Raw genomic sequence first — 19,831 nt, 5'->3', positions numbered from 1 at the left:
GAGTACAGCTCGTGAGTTTCCAGTTAGAGTTTAGCGCACCTACATACAGACCGTTTCTCATGAAAAAGCAGATTATTACTGCATTTTAGGGCTTGCAGTTTTTTTTAAACCATTAGTTATATTCTCTGTGTTAACATGAATTATCTTCAACCTGCTGAAATGTTCTTATGAATATATTTCTCTTCCAAATATGCATTCTGAATAATAAGTAAATATATTTCCCCACTAACCTGCCGAGGTCAGCGCTTGTCTTCGCATTTTTCTCTTACTGATCATATTTCATACCTGTTGAATTTATAGTTTTAAATGAATTTGACTGATAAACACCCTTACGAAAAATAACCATGGTTTTACCATTTTTGCAGTTTACCATTTGTATAACCTATTTTAAACACCATGATTAAACTATGGTTAGTGTAGCAAAACCCAGGTTTATTTGTGGTTTATTATGGTTTAACCACAATTGCAATTTTTTGGTTTTATTTGTAGTATAACCATGGCTAATTTTCGTAAGAGCAATGTTAAAATGGTTGAATGAATGTGCGGTAACTGCCTTAAAGAAATGTAACTGTTAAACATAAAAAAAAAATTAACAGTAACGTGTTGACAGTGCGACTACTTTGAATATTCACATTTTGCCATTGCATACAGTGAAATGATTGTGAATTAAAAATTACACAGAATAGTGACATATTTACATATATATTTTTAAACGTATTTAATACAGATAAATAAAGGTTCATTCTGATTTTATCAGATCTCACATACACTGCAGCGTCGCGATTACTAGTTTGGTGCACTGACACCCTGTGGTGAAACAATCACGTATGATTACCAGTCACTGCTTTATCAGATCGGTTTATGCTGGATTAAAACTTCACATTCCATTGAGTTTGGAAAATTCTGCACACTGTAATCATCAGAATAATTCTTCTCCTGTCTCTGAAAATGTCTGGATTTTGAAATCATCCCGCGGACTCTCATTTTTATAGCCATTTAAGTCAACTAGATGATTACGGCACATTGAAAATATACATAACCAGAAATAAATGAGCTGTAGTCACAAGGCTCACTGCAAGTAGTCCATTGGATAGGAAGAACTGTCAATACAGAAAAAGGGGATCAATAGAGACATTAAACCCATCCTACTCTGCATGAAAATTGAAGTATAACATTTAGAATCACAAGTGAAGAACTAAGAGCAATGAACAAAGTGTCAGTAGGGAGAAAATAAAAGTGCAATGAAAAATGTCACAGTGAGGAAAAATTGATTATTGTAGGAAATGGAAACATTTTGCTTGCAGCTCTGATAATTTAGCCCTTTTTTCATGTTTTTGTAAATATTTTTTTCAAGTGTCTTTGGTTTTATGATTCACACATACAATTTTTAATTCTGTGATCATAATACATAAGGCGTTAAAGGGTTATTTCACCCAAAAATGACAATTGTCATTAATTACTCCCCCTGATGTCGTTCGAAATCCGTAACACCTTCGTTCATCTTCGTAACACAAATTAAGATATGTTTGATGAAATCCAAGAGCTTTCTTACCCTGCATACAGTCATGGCCAAAAGTTTTGGCAGTGACTTAAATTTTGTGTTTTGCAAAGTGTGCTGCTTAAGCTGTTGTGGTGTTCATTCACATTGTCTCTAGATTATTGTGTAGAGTGATCAGATGCATTTTAAATAATTGCTAAAAGCTTCATTGGCCCAAAAATGAACTTTTCACAAAAAAACAAACAAATTTCACTGTTTTTTGATCCTGACACAAAATGACCAGCTAACATTAATTGACTAATCATATCAGCAGCACATGTGAAAGTGTGAATGAGTACTAGTCAGGTGAAATCACTATCATACTAATTAGATCGTAAGAGCGGACTGATTGCCATAAAAGGATGGAAGAAGCACTTCCAATCATTGTGTTCTTGTTTGCAATGGTTACCTCCAAAGAAACAAGTGCAGCCATCATCGCTTTGCATCAAAATGGCATCACATGCAAGGAAATGGCTACAAAGAATATTGTACCTGAAAGAACCATTTACCGGATCATCAAGAACTTCAAAGAGAGAGGACCGACTGCAGTGAAGGAGTCTTCAGGATGTCCCAGAGTGTCCAGCAAGTGCCAGGACCTTCTCCTCCTGAGAAGTCAACTACGGAATTGTGTCACCACCAGTGCAGAGCTTGCTCAGGAATGGCAGCAGGTTGGTGTGAAAGCATCTGTATGCACAGTGAAGCCAAGACTTTTGGACAACGGTCTGGTGTCAAGAAGGGCAGCAAAGAAGCCACTTCTCTCCAAGAAAAATGTAATTTCAAATGTAAATGAAATTCTGCGGGAAGTACAAGGATTGGACAGCAGAAAACTGGTGCAAAGTAATTTTTTCTGATGAAGCTCCCTTCCGACTGTTTGGGACATCTGGAAAATCGATTGTTTGGAGAAGAAAAGGTGAACGCTACCCATCGAGAACCTGTGGTCAGTCCTCAAAAGGCGAGTGGACAAGCAGAAGCCCACAAATTGTGATCAACTCCGAGAACTAATAAGGCAAGAATGGATTGCCCTCAGTCAGGATTTGGCCCAGAAGCTAATATCCAGCGTGCCAAAGCGAATTGCACAGGTTATGAAGAACAAGGGTCAACACTGTCAATATTGACTCATATTTTTTTGCCAATAAAAGCCTTTAAAACTTATGATATGCTTATCATTGTTTTTCAGTATACCATAGAAACATGTGGAAAAATAATCTACAAATACTGAAGCAGCAAACTTTGCAAAACACAAAATTTATGTCACTGCCAAAACTTTTGGCCATGACTTGTAGACAGCAATGGAACTACCACGTTCAAGGCCCAGAAATGTTGTAAGGACATTGTTAAAATAATCTATGTGACATCAGTGGTTCAACCTTATTTAATGAAGCTACGAGAATACTTGTGCACAAATAAAACAAAAATAACGACTTTATTCAACCATTTTGTTCTCTTCCGCTTCAGACTTCGACACGCATTCACGACAGTACCACGACGCATGCGTGTTCATTCCTCTGCTTGTAAACAAGCCGCAGCACATCCGGGTTTTATATGAGAATGCTGGCTTCTGCATCAGCAGCACCACATGCGTGCGTCATGGTACTCTCATGAATGGCGGCAGAGACTGACACGGAAGAGAAGAACTGTTGAATGAAGTGGTTATTTTTGTTTTCTTTGTGCACGAAGTATTCTCGTAGCTTCATAAAATTACAATTGAACCACTGATGTCACATGGTCTATTTTAACGATGTCCTTACTACCTTTCTGGACCTTGAATGTGGTAGTTCCATTGCTGTCTATGCAGGGTCAGAAAGCTCTCAGATTTCATCAAAAATATCTTAATTTGTGTTACGAAGATGAACAAAGATCTTACGGGTTTGGAACATGTGGGTGAGTAATTGACAGAATTTTCATTTTTGGGTGAACTATCCCTTTAAGACCATAGAACTATCCCTTTAGACCATAGCCCTGCCCCAGAACTGTGTTAAACTGTGTTAAAAACTGTGTTAAATGCAATCAAATTGAATGAGTTAGCTGTAGGCTGACTAGTTCCTCAAATGTCCCATACTTTGCTGGTCTTGTGATCATCATCACACAAGAAATCAGATACATTTTAAATTCATGTAAATTTACAGAGACAAGTTTATGAAACCCAAAGCAGAATAGTAAAAAGATTAAAAAAATAAATAAATACATATAATACAATACTGTAATAAAAATATAGAAAAGATTTATTAATGTACTTATGCTATTTAAAGATATATAGTTTTAAGATGTTATTCACAGATGTACAATTCTGAGATGTTATCTACAAATATACAGCTATGAGAGACAATGTACAGTTTTATTTGCTTAGAATGAATATAGCCTGACGGAAAAAGCTGTTCTGGTGCCTGGCTGTTTTGGTGCTCAGTGCTCTGGAGCGCCGACCTGAGGGCAACAGTTCAAAGAGAAAGTGCTCTGGGTGTGTGGGGACCAAAGAGATTTTGCTTTAAAATTACATTTACATTTACATGTAGTCATTTAGCAGATGCTTTTATCCAAAGCGACTTACAAATGAGGACAATAGAAGCAATCGAAATCAACAAAAGGGCAATAATATGTGAGTGACAAGTCTCTGTTAGTCTAACGCAGTACACGTAGCAAGTTTTTTTTTTTTTTATAATAAATTAAAAGAAAAACGTAGTAAGAATGGAAAAAGAATAGAGTGTAAGTGTTGGGGGTCAAGTGCTTTTTTTTCTTAGAATTAGAATAGAGAGTGCTAGACTTTAAATATGCTTAAAGTAATACTTTTTATATTAAAGTTTTATTGATTATCATATCCATTATTGAATAGTATTTGCATACGTAGGTGCGGTTGTTATGACACACACTGAACTGTATTACCCTAAATATATAAATGCTTTGCTTCCCCTTTGGAGGCCCATCTCTAGACAAGTGGCAGTTGTGAGGCCCCCTCAAGTCACATCCCGTCAGAGCACAGCCCCTGTGAGAGAGCTCATGTCAGAAGTGTGTGTCCAGCCTTCCCAACCAGCTGCTGTCGGCCACCCTCAAACACTGAGACGCAACATTAGTCTTCCTGATGACTGCAGTAAGTGATGCTTCAAAAACAGTTTTTTAGATCTCCATGAACTCTGACAACCTATGTAATTTTCATGATTTATAGGAGACATTTTCATAACCTATTCTGTGGACACTGCAGCAGAGTTGATGCCCTTTGTGAATTTTTTGATTAATCAGGGATTCAGACCGGCTGTAAGAATGCCTACTTTTCATAAAACATTTATTGTTTGTCATGTGTATAATAGATATATTAAACAAAGAAATCTCTTTTTTTTTCAGATTGATATATTTGAAGACAGAGTTAGACAAATGGACATCAACAAATGGATGGACAGTTTTTTAAAAAATGTAAGAAAATATGTGTTGTTGTAACAGAGCAGAAAAATAGTTTTTTTAAAAGGGTATGTGTGTAATATGTAAATATTTCAAGCATCCATAGGTAATTCAGGAATAATTAAATACTGTGAATTTGGGATACTATCAGGACATTGCTCTCTTTGTTTGACCATCTTGGTCAATCAACATGACAACATCAGTTAAAACATTAGGTGTGTTCAACTTGAAGAAGCTCTGTGCAGACCGATTGGTGAATGACATCAAAGTACCATGAGAGCGATTCAAAAGCATAAGGAGCCATCTGCTCTCTATAGCTCTCATGGTACTTTGATGTCAAACAACAATCGGACACTTTAGGCAATATAGAAATCCTGGACAGGACGTGTCTGGGGGGGGAAAAAAGAGGACGTATGGTCTCCCTACCTTTGACTTTTTTCCCCCCATATTATCTCTGGGCACTTTAGGCTACGTTCACACTGCAGGAAAATGTGGCCCAAATCCAATTTTTGCCCTTATGTGTTACAAACCAGTTGAAAAATAAGGATGGGGTGAGGATCTAAATGCAGCAATTTAGTTTTATTTAAACAAACTGAAAACAGGAACAGAACAACTGAGTTACATGCAAGAATTGACAATGAACAAAAGAAAACACCGGAATTAAATGCACTGAAACAAACCAATCAAACGGGTGCAGACACTAATCAAATTAATGAGTAACTAAGGTAACAAACTAGTGGCGGGAAAGAGAAACAAAGGAAACTAGGTCAAACAAGTAAAACTAGAACAAAACCAAAGAGAATGGAACATAAAAATTACAATATGTGACTCAGACCCTTTTATTTCATGACAGTGTGAACCGCACAAACCACATGGGATCTGTGGCCTGTAGCATGAAGCAAGATGAACAAACTCAGAGTTTAGGAGTAAGTTTAGAGTTGACAAAACCAAACAAATCCAACCTGTTTAGAATAGGTTCAGCGGGCTCACAAAGCTCGATATAAATGTTCTCAGTCAGCTCAGAGTTTGATCCAGAGTTTGTGATGAACTCCAGAGTGCGTGCACCTGAAAGTGTGACACATGCAGGAAACAGCCAATCACATGGCACATGTGGAGAGCGTCAGCAAAGCGTCAGTTTGATTAAACTTCTCGCAAGAGTTCACTTTTTTGCTGAAGACTAAGAGATGTCGTAATTAAAAATGTAATGAATTTAAATGCATTTACAAGGCAGGAATAAACACTGCTGCTGCAGCAAAAGTTTGAGAAGGCAGCAGAAAGAAAAATGACTATGCAAATGAATCGACTGAATTTAATTATGTAGTTTCACACAGGGCTCAAATGGAAAACATAAATTTAGTCATTTTAAAAGTTGCATATATTAAAGCTTATATGTATATATATTTAAATTAATTTAAATGCAAAGCTTAAAATGTATTGCCACTTCATATAATAATTATATTAATATATGAGTTATAAACAATTATAATTTATACAATATATAAATATAATAAATACATAGCCGCAAAAGTCTAGCAATTTTGTCTCTAAAATTATTTGCCTCTAAACTGCTTTAATTTGAAGCGAGAGATGGAGGAGTGGCTTTATTGCATCAGATATGTCACTTTGCTCACAGCTGATTGGTCCAATTTGGGTTTGCGATTTCTAACTGTAGCCGTGTTGACGAAACCCGCTCAAAACCAACCCACCTTCTTGAGCCCAAAAACTAAACTCAAACTAAACGCAAACTTACCTGGATAAAAACTGAAACCGGCTTCGTGATATAGGCCACTGATCTTTTCATTTCTGATTTGGGCCACTTTCATATGTGGTCTTAAATCTGATTTAGGTCAGATGTTTTGCAATGTGACCGCAGTCTGAACGATCATATCAGAGTTCATGCAACTTTTACATCACTCTTGATTGACATTCGTCATTATTCCGTGAATTTCTGTTTTTATTTTGTTCACATATATTTATTTATATATATATATATATATATATATATATAAGCACTATAATATATAAGGTAATATTTAAGTTTGTCGATATTAATAAAGCACTATTATAACAAGATGTATTTATTCTAAGATATTTATTATATTTATTGTCATCTCACACATGGATCTGCATTCAAATGTTTTTGTTTTTTTCTTTTTACAACAGGGCATCTTCTACAATGTATTTCTATAATAAAAATTCATTATCATATGTCTTATTAATCAACATCAAACAAACAATATAATTATTTTTCTCAGTGATTAAAGATGAAACGAAAAGTTTGAAAAATGATTGCACAACCAATTAGGTGGCAATATGCACTAGGTTTGTAAATAGCCATTGACCAGCATGGTGTGCTTTGTCTTACCGTCTGTTTCCATAGTGACTCGTCAATTCGTGGCTCTGTTGAGAATGTCTTGTGTGTTAACCGTGAACATACTCTGAGTTGACTGAACTCACTCCTGGGGCGTATTCCAGTAAGCAGATTATGTGACATAACCAGGTATGTTTGGGAGTAAGTAAGCAGATAACCCCAGCTTTTGGTTCCAAAAACGGAGGTAACTTTCAGGGTTTGTAAGTAGCCATAGCAACTTATTCCCTGAACATAACCTGCTCCGGAGTAGGTTCTGTTTCAGGGTTAGTTTACTATCTTTATATCTATATAGTTGTCTGATATGTTAATTATAAAGCACTATTATAAGTAATATATAAGGTAATATTATATTATTCTAATATGTTATTATATTTATTTTATTGTCATATATAATAGTTGTTGATATACTGTATATTGATTATAAAACGCTATTATAACAAAGTAATGTTTATTTTATTCTAATATATTTATTACATTTTATTGTCATCTCACACATGGATCTGCATTTTCTATAATGTATTTCTATAATAAAAATACATATGTGATATTTCTTATATAATTAGCATCAAACAAACAATATAATTTTTATTCTCAGTGATTAAAAGATTTAACAAAAAAAAAATTAGGTGGTGATATGCACTATGTAAATGAACAGTGAACAAAAGAAGAAGAAAGATGCTTGGCGCGCTTTTTCTTAGCGTCGGTTTCCATGGTGACTTGTCGATTTGTCGCTCTGTTGAGGATGTCTTGTGTGTTAACAGTGAACATACTCTGAGTTGACTGAACTTACTCCAGGATGCGTTTCTGGAACCATCATACCTCAAGTAAGCAAGGTTTGGGTTAATCAACCGAGAGTTCAGGGTATATGTGACGGTAAATTAATCTTTGGACGGTATTCCAGAAAGCAGGTTATGTGACATACCCAGGTATGTTTAAGGGTAAGTAAGCGGATAAACTCAGCATTCGGTTCCAAAAATGGAGATAACTTTCAGGGTAGGCAAATAGCCATAGAAACTTATTCTCTGAACATAACCTGCTCCGGAAGTTCTGTTTCAGGGTTAGTTTACTTCAGAGCTATCAGTGCATGCGTGACCTATTGACGAGTCTCCTGTGGGCGTGACTCGTCAATTCGTGGCTCTGTTGAGAATGTCTTGTGTGTTAACCGTGAACATACTCTGAGTTGACTGAACTCACTCCTGGGGCGTATTCCAGTAAGCAGATTATGTGACATAACCAGGTATGTTTGGGAGTAAGTAAGCAGATAACCCCAGCTTTTGGTTCCAAAAACGGAGGTAACTTTCAGGGTTTGTAAGTAGCCATAGCAACTTATTCCCTGAACATAACCTGCTCCGGAGTAGGTTCTGTTTCAGGGTTAGTTTACTATCTTTATATCTATATAGTTGTCGTAAGCAAGGTTTGGGTTAATCAACCGAGAGTTCAGGGTATATGTGACGGTAAATTAATCTTGCTTTCTGGAATACACCCCAGTTCAGCACTGTTATTCATTCACATTGGAATCTGATATTCGTCACATTTAAAAATGATAACGTGAACAGCCATATAAAAAATCAGATCTAAGCAAAAAAAATCTGAATTGAGCACTAATGCTTGTAGTGTGAACATAGCCTTAGTTGCATTTTAAAACAAGAAAAAACTAAGTTCAGGTGATTAATTAGTTGTGTGTCATGTTCTGGGGTGTATTCCAGAAAGAAAGGTTAACTTACCATCATAAATTTCCCCACACGAGGCGATCAGACATTAGATCACTGCTATTCAACACTAAAGGACAGTTACAAACAACTCCCCCGACCAGCATTCAGCAAAGGTGACCACATTAGCATACTGCTGTTACCAGCCTACAGACAATGTCTCAAACAGGAAAAAACGGTTTGTAGAACAGTTCACAAATGGAGTGAAGATGCCATCTCCAGACTGCAGGACTGCTTTGAATCCACAGACTGGCAAATATTTCAAGATGCAGCAGGAGACATCATACATGAATACACAGACTGTGTGATATGCTACATCAACAAATGCACGGAGGATGTTGTCCCATCTGTTAATGTTAAATCATTTCCAAATCATAAACCAGTGGGGAACAGTCAGGGCCCTCTAGGCCTAACTTATTGTAAAAACAATATATACAATTTTTTTAAATATTTAAAAATTTTAAAATATAATATTTTTAATAAAAAATAATTATTAAAAATTTGTAGGGATGTAACGATTAACCGCGAGCCGGTTGAAAATCGATTGAAATATGTGACTATTCAAATCGGTTGAGATGCTAAATAAATCGCGATTTAATTAGGGGTAGTGTTGTAAATACAACTTAACCACTGATTTGTAGTCGTGTCCTCTTTTGGAAGACCAAACAAAGCAGTTTCACTTTCACAACGAAAGTGAGCGGAGGCCGGCGGCTAGAGTGAGCAGTGGCGGGCGGGCTTGAGACCGGTGCGGCCGGAGGATTCAACGAAGGAACGGCCGGTGGGCTTGCGGCAACCACATGTGATGACCCCGGTCTGGACTCTGCTTCATCCACGGTGAAAACCAATCCATACAGATCTTCTTCATGCACCAAGAGCTTGTAACACTTCAAAGAGAAAGCAAAACTTGAAATCGCATCATATGACTCCTTTAAAGTTCATAAGTGCAGCGCTGCTTTGTTTACAGCGGAAACCAAGGAAACGCTTTAAGCACCACCTGCTGGCAGAGAGTGAATCTGCGTCTCGTTCAGCTGGTCCGCTGTTGCTGTTTCATGCAGATATTTTTTATGTATAGTTTCACAAAACTGAAGTCAAACTATTCTGTTTTTGCTTCAAATTTCGAAATTATACAATCTAATTTAGATTAAAAACTGATCATGTTGCATGTTTGCAGCATCTTTGTTTGGATCATGATTCAAATGCAGTGGTTGCCTGCCTAATTTTAAATGGAAAGAGCACAGACAAAGTCTTAGTTTGTTTATATGAAGAGATTTATTTTATTTGTGTTACTTATTTATTTGATTTGGGGCTTGTTTTAAAATTTCAATTTAGTTTTGTTATTTGCATTTACATTATATTTAAATTTTGTTATTTAGCAAACGCTTTTATCCAAAGCGACTAACAAATGAGGACAATAGAAGCAATCAAAACCAACAAAAGAGCAATAATATGCAAGTGCTAAATTAGTATATTATTATAGTGTTACATTTCAATTTCACAAAGAAACGTGCAGCATTTTGTCCAAGCAATAATAAAAGGACACATTTCATTTATAATTTCTCTTAAATCTCATTTTGTAAAAAAATAAATCGTGAATCGAATCGAATTGAATAGAATAGAATCGTGACTTGAGTGAATCGTTACATCCCTACTAATTTTATTTAAGCAATTCATAATTTGACAAACATCATCAAAATAAAATAAATACAACTTCTCTGGAAAAAAAAAAAAAAAAACCTCTTCAAATCTCTGTATTCAGTGAATGGACTTATGAACACCGCCCATTTTCTCCATATTAGAATGTTTCCGCCTAGCGTTTGCGGCTCTGTGATTGGTGGTCCAGCTATTAAATTACAGAGGGCCAAGCAATAGTAAATCAATCGGGGAGTAATTTCGAATGACACAAAAATTGACCAATCATATCTTTTCTCTAAATGGGCGGTCCTTGTTATCACTAACTTTATGACAAGTTCCGCTCGCTGTGGGGATCTCTCGGGGAAAAAAAAAAAACGCTGATAAACTAACTAGCTATTATTCACGTCATGATGGAAGCCGCAAATAACGTAAGTGAGGACATTTACTGGGCTGCTGAGACAATAATAATATTATTTATTATAAACACTGCTTGTTTGTCGCTAATTTGTTTTGTGTCAGCGCTGTCATGATGTGTTATCTTAAAACGCATTACATTTGTTGGTTTTGTGTGATGGGAGGGAGTGTCTACGTTTTTCCCGCTGAAGTGCAGATATTGTGTGATGATGCATTTGCAATGAGGATTTGCATTTGACTTAAATTTAGCTGTTTTGTTTTGGTAATATCAGTCACTCTCGGTGTGCTGTTTTGTTGTGGTCGCACATCGGACGAGAAGCACAGTGGTGCCCTGGTGCAACACGTATCACACACCGAACGCATCGCGTCAGCAAACGAGATGAGAAATTGCGATCTATAGCACAATGAATCACGGAATTTATTAGAACCACAGAAAGACAAACGTTTTGCTGAAAAATGCACAATACACAATCTTCCAACCTAGGATGAAGTCATTATGTACATTAACAATAATTTGGGACAAATATAATGTAATTTAATGGAAAATGATGTGAGTGGCGCTAAGGCATTTTGTGGCGCGGCAGGATTATGAACAGGAGTCTGGAGTCGGGATCCGCGGACAGTCGCCGGTGGCACCGCCGGTGTGCATACAGTCATGGTAAACAATGTGTGGGAATTTTAAAGACGTCGTGCGGCACGGTGCAGGGCTGCACATGTCGTCCGGTGTACGACCGCCTTAAGGCTGGATAGCCTCTTGTTTTAGAGGTGGAATTGTCAAAGATGACTTTTAGAAGAGGACACCGTAAGCTAGGCTGGTAGTGTTTCCCCCGACGAGGGTAGGGGGAGAGGGCCTAGGCTCAAGAGTCACGGTTCGCTACTGCCAGAAACCATGGGTCAATGGCGAGGTGCACGCCAGGCTGAGAGCACGTACTGCAGCCTTCTACTCTGGGGATCTAACTGCTTACAAGAAGTCCAGGTATGACCTTCAAAAAGCTATTAGATCTGCCAAAAGAGACCTTAGAGACAGAGTGGAGTGAGATTATCATGTCTCTGACCCCCAACGCATGTGGAGCATTTTGCGCTATATCACTGACTACAAAGGAAGGAAAAGCAGTGATGAGTCTTTGTCTGCCTCCTTACCGGATGAGCTCAATACATTCCACACTCGCTTTGAGACAGGCAACACATCCCCTGCTGTGAAAATACCCGCTGAGCATGACACCTGCCCTCTGGTTCTAACCACACCGGTGAGTTGTACAGTGAGTAGGGCCTTCAAGAGAGTCAACGGACGGAAGGCACCAGGTCCGGATGGCATCCACGGACATGTCCTGAGATCCTGTGCTGTCCAGTTAGCAGATGACTTCACCAACATCTTCAACCTCTCCTTGAGATTGACAGTGATCCCCACATGCTTCAAGCAGACCACCATCATTCCATCCCTGAATGACTACCGCCCCACATCAGTCATCATGAAGTGCTTTGAACGTTCAGTCAAATCCCACATCTGCTCCTCTCTACCTGACACCCTGGACCCATTCCAATTTGCTTACCGGACTAACAGATCCACTGACGACGCCAGTGCAATGGCTATTCACTCTGCCCTGAAACACTTGGAGGGAAGAGGCACATATGTGCAGATGCTGTTTATTGATTGCAGCTTTGCATTCAACACCATCATCCCTACCAAACTTATAGCCAAACTGAAGGATCTAGGTTTCAACAGTCACTTATGTAACTGGGTCCTGGACTTCCTGACCGGCAGACCCCAGGTGGTCAGAATTGGCAACCACACATCCTCTGCACTCACACTCAGCACTGGTGCCCCACAGGGATATGTATTCTGGCCACTCTTGTACTCGCTGTTTACTTACGACTGCTTTGCTAAGTACAGCACCAACATCATCGTCAAATTTGCTGACTATACAACTATCCTAGGACTTATCACTAATGGCGATGAGACATCCTACAGATATGAAGTTAATGCTCTCACAGTATGGTGTGCTAAAAACAATCTCTCTCTAAATGTCAGCAAGACCAAGGAGATGATCATGGATTACAGGAAGTCACGGAGAGATGGTCACGTTCCCATTCACATCAATGGAGAGGAAGTAGAGAGAGTCAGGAGCTACAAGTTCCTTGGCATTCACATCTCTGAGGAACTTTCTGGAAGCCCACACTCAGAGATCATAGTGAGAACAGCCCGTCAGTGTCTATACTTCCTGTGGAGGCTGAAGAGGTTTGGCATCTCCTCTGACATCATGTCAAACTTCTTCCGCTGCACTATAGAGAGCATTCTGACCGGCTGCATCACTGTATGGTACGGCAACTGCTCTTCTTCCGACCGAAAAGCTCTTCAGAGAGTGGTGAGAACAGCAGAGCTCATTACTGGACACAAACTCCTGGCCTTACAGGACATCTATCAAACACGCTGCTTGAGAAAGGCCCGCAGCATTATCAAGAACTGCACTCACCCTGGTCACCACTTGTTTGCCACACTTCCATCTGGCAGACGCTTATGATCAATGCATACAGAAGATCCGTAAAGTCACACAGATTAAAGTCTTAAACCCAAAGAGATATTCTTTATAAAAGTGAACACTCAGCCACACCTTCCTAAAACACATCGTTCAAACATGCCCCCACATATCTATGTCACTGTGTGGGAAGAATTGCATAACACCGCACAAAACGTATACGCAAATAAAGAAGGCGTAACTTTTATTTTCGCTGTAGTATTGTTGCCACTGCCACCATGTCGTGGAGACACTGTCTGTTTAGTTGCGAAAGCCAAACTACTTTGTTTTGACTTCCAATGAGGACACAACTAGAAATCAGTGGTTAAGTTGTATTTACAACACTTTTCCAGAACCGTACAACCCAAATATTCGAGTGTGTGCAGTGCATTTTATGGAGGAAAGTTTCCTGAACCTGGTAAGGGGCGTAACATTTCCGTCACACGTTTGAGGTATTCAGCCAATCACAACGCACTAGATAGCTGGCCAATCAGGGCACACTGCGCTTTTCAGAACGATGAACTTTGTAAAAACCAACGCGTTTCAGAAAGGCGGGGCATAGAGGAGCAACAATAATGTACAGTATGTGAAAAAATAATGTGTTTTTTTTGCCTTAAACTAGGGCTACACGATTAATCGAAATTAAATCGCAAAGGCGATAAATAGCAATTAGGCAAAAGTTGCGATTGTCATGCGTATCTTTCAGTGAAGCACGGTTCTGTGATCAGTAGTAAATCTCCATCCGAAGGCCAGAGGGCGCTCTCGCGCTGAAACTACAAATACACCCCACAAAAGAAATCCAGGAAATCCCTATCCACCTGTTTCCGGGGGCGCTACTGTAAAAACGAACGTGGGTACAACTTCCGGTGAGGCGGCGGAAGTAGTATACGAATGGCATTTTATATGGATGCACCGAAATTTCGACAGCTGAAAATGCCACTTTCGGTTTTCGGCCGAAAGAGAAAAACGGCCGAGAATATATGGCCGTTTAGAGCAGTGTTTAGCACAGGTGTTTAGCGCAGGTTTCTCTCTCCCTCTAGCCGCCGTTACTGTGACACTCTGCTCAATATTCCACTCTATGAATGTGCGTGCCGCTCATGTACCGCTCATGCTCACTGGAAAAGCAAAGTCCGCTCAACGCGCTGGCAGGAAATTTCTATGTAGTAAACTTGTTCCTCTTTTCAATAGCGCTACTGTGTGTAACATGTAACATCGTTTAGTAGAGCTATCCTTGGGCAACGCTACCCTCTCATTCACTGATCTGCTCCCCGCTATGCTCTGCTCACATGCTCTGATAATACTGAATAAAAATAATATATTGATATTTAATATTAATATATTTTCTGTCCAAATTTTTGCGTTGCTTTCATTAAAAGTCTTACAAAATTACTTTATATTATTTAATAAAATAATTCATTATTACGAAGCATTTTCAGTTTCGGTTTACATCCAGAATTTTCGGTTTTGGTGCATCCCAAGTACTTTGTGTGCTAATTTTATCATCCAAAAATCTTAGACTAAAGATTTTAAGTGAAGGCTACTGTGAAGCAACATATGCAGAACATGAATGACACACAGTAAACATTTCAGTTTAGTGCATTTATTAGTTACTTAATAATATCACAATACAATAAACAACTTTCGTGCCCTTAATTGTCCTTACTTTACTGACCTTCCACAAAAGTGCTGCTGCATAGCGTCCTGGCCCTGCAATACATGATGCTATCTGTCACTGATGCTAGCACCCAAGCCTTATATGATTGTGACATGTGTAGGCTCTAGATCGGCTCAATGTCCGCTTTTAAAATCATTAGGTTTTTTCCGACATCCTTAAATAACACCTGACCGACTTTATCACTGTGTAGATACTGAAACGCCTCTGAGCTTTTCAAATTGTTCATCGCCTTACCATAACAGGCTAAGTTACAGAATCTACAAAATAGCTAAAAATGCTACTGTATGTGATACGAGGCCATTACCACAGAGGGTAAAGGTACTGTTATTTCACCCTTTTTAAGTTAGTTGAAGTTGTGTTCCCACATCATTAGCAAGTTTGGATCGCTGAATCTTGAATGACTGACTGTCAACTGTTGAATGAATGAGTATCACGTCCTGCTTGTTTACTTCAAACCGGAAGACGCTCCCACTTTTGACGCAAGGCCTCATGGGGCGTAGGAAACTTGTGGATAGTGGTTGCTGAATAAACAAAAGATTTACTACTGATCACAGAACCGGCTTGAATCTCACAGAATCTCAAATGAATGAATGAGGTGTTTAAACATCGCTTACACTTTAAAAAGGGGGAGGAGACCGAAAGAAACTCTGGGTTTAACGAAGAAAACCTGCGATGGAACTTGCGACCATAGTTGCTTTTAGGAAATGCACCCCAGGTTAGGTTCACAGAGTAAGTTACCATGGTAACTGACTCTGAGTATAAGTTACCTCTCTTTCAGAAACGGGCTTGACTTACCCTGCTTTCTCATGTTTGACAAACCTTCCATTCTGAAACGGTGCGTGGGGTCCCCGCCTCTTTGGAGGGCCCCTTCGCAGGACATTCTAAAAGGCATTCACAAAGCACATAGAACGTGCTTTTGCTTTGAAAAACACAAGATGCGGCAATGGAATTTGGAAAAAAAAAACTCTTTTGACTTGAGCGCGTTTTTAGAATGCCGTGTCATTCTCGAGAAACTGCAAACGACACGAGACACGAGCGTGAAGGTAGTGCAGTGGAAAAGCCTGTGAAAAACTCTTAATGCGGCTTAATCATGTTCTAAAACAGCAACCAGGGAAAATCAATTTTCTCTCACATTTCACTTGTCATAAACACTAGGCTATACCTCCAAGACAATCACACTGTGATCGAACTGCATATTTTTACACTTAACTGGCTTAGCTACGCATTACGACAGTGATATTAAAAGATCAAACTGCTGAAGAGCCCAGAATATGAACACAGCGCGCGAAGTTTTACGTTAAGCATTTATCTCTCACTGGAAAAAAAAAAAAAAGTAGTAACAATTGTTTAGGCTATGTTAAAGAGGGAGCTAGAGCCCGAGACATGTCAGAAGCCATGTTCGTCCCTGAGCCAGTAGTCATGTCTGACCAGATCTAACATCCATGCCAGAGAGTGGAACTGGATACTGAGGACTGGGAAACAGAGATAGTGCTTCCGATCCGCCCTGGAGAGTTGACCCATTAGCTCTGAACCCATTGCTCCACCTCGGCCCGTCGTCCAGTCGGCTCCACCTTGGCACCTTGTTCCCTCAGCTCCACCATGGGCCGTCGTCCCTCTTCTGATTCCACCAGGCATCTTCGTCCCTCCGTCTCTGCATTGGAGAGTTGTGGCTTGTCCCTTCACCCCTTCGGCTCCGGCTGGGCTAGTTTGGTTGTCCTAGTTTTTGTCCTCATTTTCCCGCAACTGGTTAGTTTCTTAGGTTACTCATTGGTTGTTTGTTCCTTTGTGTGTATAAATAGCCCTCAGTTTCTGTTGTTCATTTTCTGTTGTCATCGTTTTGGTTAGTTTGGTTAGTTTAACCAAAATCATTCTTGTCTTTTTGGATTATCTTTTTGAGTTTTAATAAAACTGCTGCAACTAGAATGAGCTACATTTCTCCTTCACTGCAACTGACCATGACAATGTTATTTGAAATTGATTTCTTGAACAACACTGAATATAGCTTTCACAGTCGTGAGCTGAAGTTAAACTGAGCAATATCATGTGCAGGAGTGCTGTTATGAAAATTAGCACGGTTGTAATTTGTCTGTAGATATCCGTTCTATAAACAGGTACTTTTTAAGCAAAATTGACCAGTTCGTTTTTGTTTATATTCTGTGCTTTCTACTGGAATCTGATCAATTTGTTTTGCAGAAGTCAGTGTTAATCATTGTAGTGATCAGTCCAAAGTATAAGACAGATGTTGAGGGAGATGGATCTGATCAACATGGACTACACACCAAGTACATACACACTCAGGTGAGACCTGTCTGACAGCTGTCTCTTCTCATCCTTGTAGAGATCTGTGTAAAAGCTTCTTTAAATGTTTTGATAAGGTTGATCTTATAAGATACAGCATTTTACCATCAGGGAATGCTGTTGATGAAGTTATAACTATGTCACATTGTTTTAATTATTCTGAGCCAATATCTCTAACACACTTCAAATGTATTATGTCTAAAACTGATAACTCCAAAAATGGCAATTTTAACAGTGTTGTGTAGGTTTTGATACCCACTATGTATAGATCTACTTCTCCTTTGGGTTAGCGGTGCATGTTTTTGATTGTTTCCTTTTTTCAGATCCAAAATGAATTCATTCTGCAGAGATGTCTAAACTTCAGATTGGTACCAGTGCTGTTTCCCAGTGCTAACCAAGTAAGTCACCAAAAAAAGAAGAAAAAAAAAACTCTGCTGAGGGCATGGGATGTGAGACATGTTTAGTAAGGAAATTAAATACATAAATATGTACAGTATGTATGAAGAATATTATTAGTTTAAAATCTGTTGCTTTTTTTCTGGCAGAGTCATGTTCCACTCTGGCTACAGAGCACACGTCTGTACAGGTGGCCTGAGGATGCTAAGGACCTGTTACTGCGTTTACTCAGGGAGGAAAAATACATTGTCCCTCCTCTGGGCAAAGAGCTGATGCTCACTATCAAACCCCTGTAAAAGTGAATCTTGTGAAATCATGTCTAGTTCACATTTCACCTCAAAATCAAAAGAAAAGATAAGAAAATTATATTTTGTTCAAATATATATTTTGTTTTCTTTTAGGACCATCATTTCTTGATTTATTTATTTTTTGATGAGAAGTATGAACATTGTCCCTCCAAATATTAAAAAAAAATCGTATTATTCTCAATAGTGATTTCTCGTAGCTGATTTTTATTTTATTCTACATTTTCTTTCTATTTCATTCATTTGATTTTGGGATGAAAGGTAACCCCAACGTGGTTTGTCAGATTAACCCATAAACCCACTGCATTAATACTCTAGAAGCACTTCACAACAACTACAGGTTAATAGTTGTAAACTGTTTTGGAGCTACAATAAATGGTCTGTAAATTAATCTCAATACCAACTCAGAAGCGGCTTGTGAAAAAAGCTACTTTTGTAATGTCTATTTGATATGCTTTTCTCATTTAACACAATAATTACTTTAAATTTTCTTTTGGGGGTAATTTCTCAGCAAAATTTGATGTGTAATTTAGGTGAATAAAGTGAATGCAAGCATACATATACTGTAAAGCTCCTTTCCCAGCGGTAGTTACTTTGTATATGCTATGTAAAGTGTTGCACTTATTAAAAATGGTTCTCACTTTTGAAGAGAGTTCTTATTTGCAATGCAGAAAGACAATTCTAATGTGTTAGTGGTTTTTATACATAAGTATACAGTATGTTAGAGCATACACAGCAAGAGTAGGCTAGTGAGTTTAAGCAAAGAAAGTGAAAGAAAGCACACGTCTTAAAGCTTCTTTACCAGCGAGAATTAGTTTGCACATGCAGTATAAATAGTGGAGCTTGCACTTATTAATAATGTTTGTCACGTTTTTGTGTAGTACAATCCAAATAAAGCACACAAAGAAGGTGGTTCACAAGGAGTTTTAATAAACACACAAAACAACAAACTACACATTACCATAAACGAGACCAAACAATGATCAGAACAAAATCAGGGCTTAAATAGACAGATTAGAAAATTCACGAGTTCGCACTTACATACACATTAATGAGCCATTCCATTATGACCACCTATCTAATAACCTGCAGGATCTCCTTTAGCCCACAAAACAGCAAGCCACACGGCGAGGAATTAATTCGATGAGGTGGCGGGGTGATGTGGCGCAAACTTGCTTTTTCAAGTCAAACCACAAATGTTCAACTGAGTGAATTTGGAGTCCAAGGCATTAACAGAAATTCAACATCATGTTCCTCAGACCACTTCTTGACAATTCTGGCAGTGTGGCATGGCGCAATATCCTGTTGGTAACGGCCATCACCAGCAGGGAACACAGTTGCCATGAATGGGTGCACTTGGTCCACAACGATGTTCAGATACCTGACAGCTGTCAGGGATTGAGCTATTGGGATGACATAAGAAAACATCACCCACAGCCTGTGTCCACCCAACAGTGCATCCAGGTGCCATAGCCTCTGTTGGTAATGGGTATATCCACACTCGGCCATTGACGTGATGCACCAGAAATCTTGATTTGTCAGACCAGGCCACTTTCTTCCAATCACCCACAGTCCAATCTCGATGATCTTGGGC

At 38.7% G+C, this 19,831-nt stretch overlaps 1 protein-coding gene across 1 annotated transcript in view; it reads left to right on the top strand.

Moving 5' to 3' along the window:
- The window catches only part of traf3ip2a (TRAF3 interacting protein 2a), a 42,706-nt gene extending 23,824 nt beyond the window's left edge, over window positions 1–18,882 (top strand). The window contains exons 4-9 of the mRNA XM_016472756.1: window positions 4,450–4,619; window positions 4,695–4,783; window positions 4,871–4,939; window positions 17,432–17,536; window positions 17,860–17,934; window positions 18,082–18,882. Coding sequence (XP_016328242.1) covers window positions 4,450–4,619; window positions 4,695–4,783; window positions 4,871–4,939; window positions 17,432–17,536; window positions 17,860–17,934; window positions 18,082–18,228 — 655 coding nt within the window. The 3' untranslated portion in view covers window positions 18,229–18,882. The remainder of the gene's footprint in view (window positions 1–4,449; window positions 4,620–4,694; window positions 4,784–4,870; window positions 4,940–17,431; window positions 17,537–17,859; window positions 17,935–18,081) is intronic.
- Window positions 18,883–19,831: the final 949 nt, after the last annotated feature.

Source organism: Sinocyclocheilus anshuiensis, unplaced genomic scaffold, assembly GCF_001515605.1.
Source record: "Sinocyclocheilus anshuiensis isolate Anshui unplaced genomic scaffold, SAMN03320099.WGS_v1.1 scaffold1238, whole genome shotgun sequence".
Lineage (NCBI taxonomy): Eukaryota > Metazoa > Chordata > Actinopteri > Cypriniformes > Cyprinidae > Sinocyclocheilus > Sinocyclocheilus anshuiensis.
The sequence above is the reverse complement of the archived record's forward strand: the minus strand, read 5'-3'. Positions and strand labels throughout refer to the sequence as shown.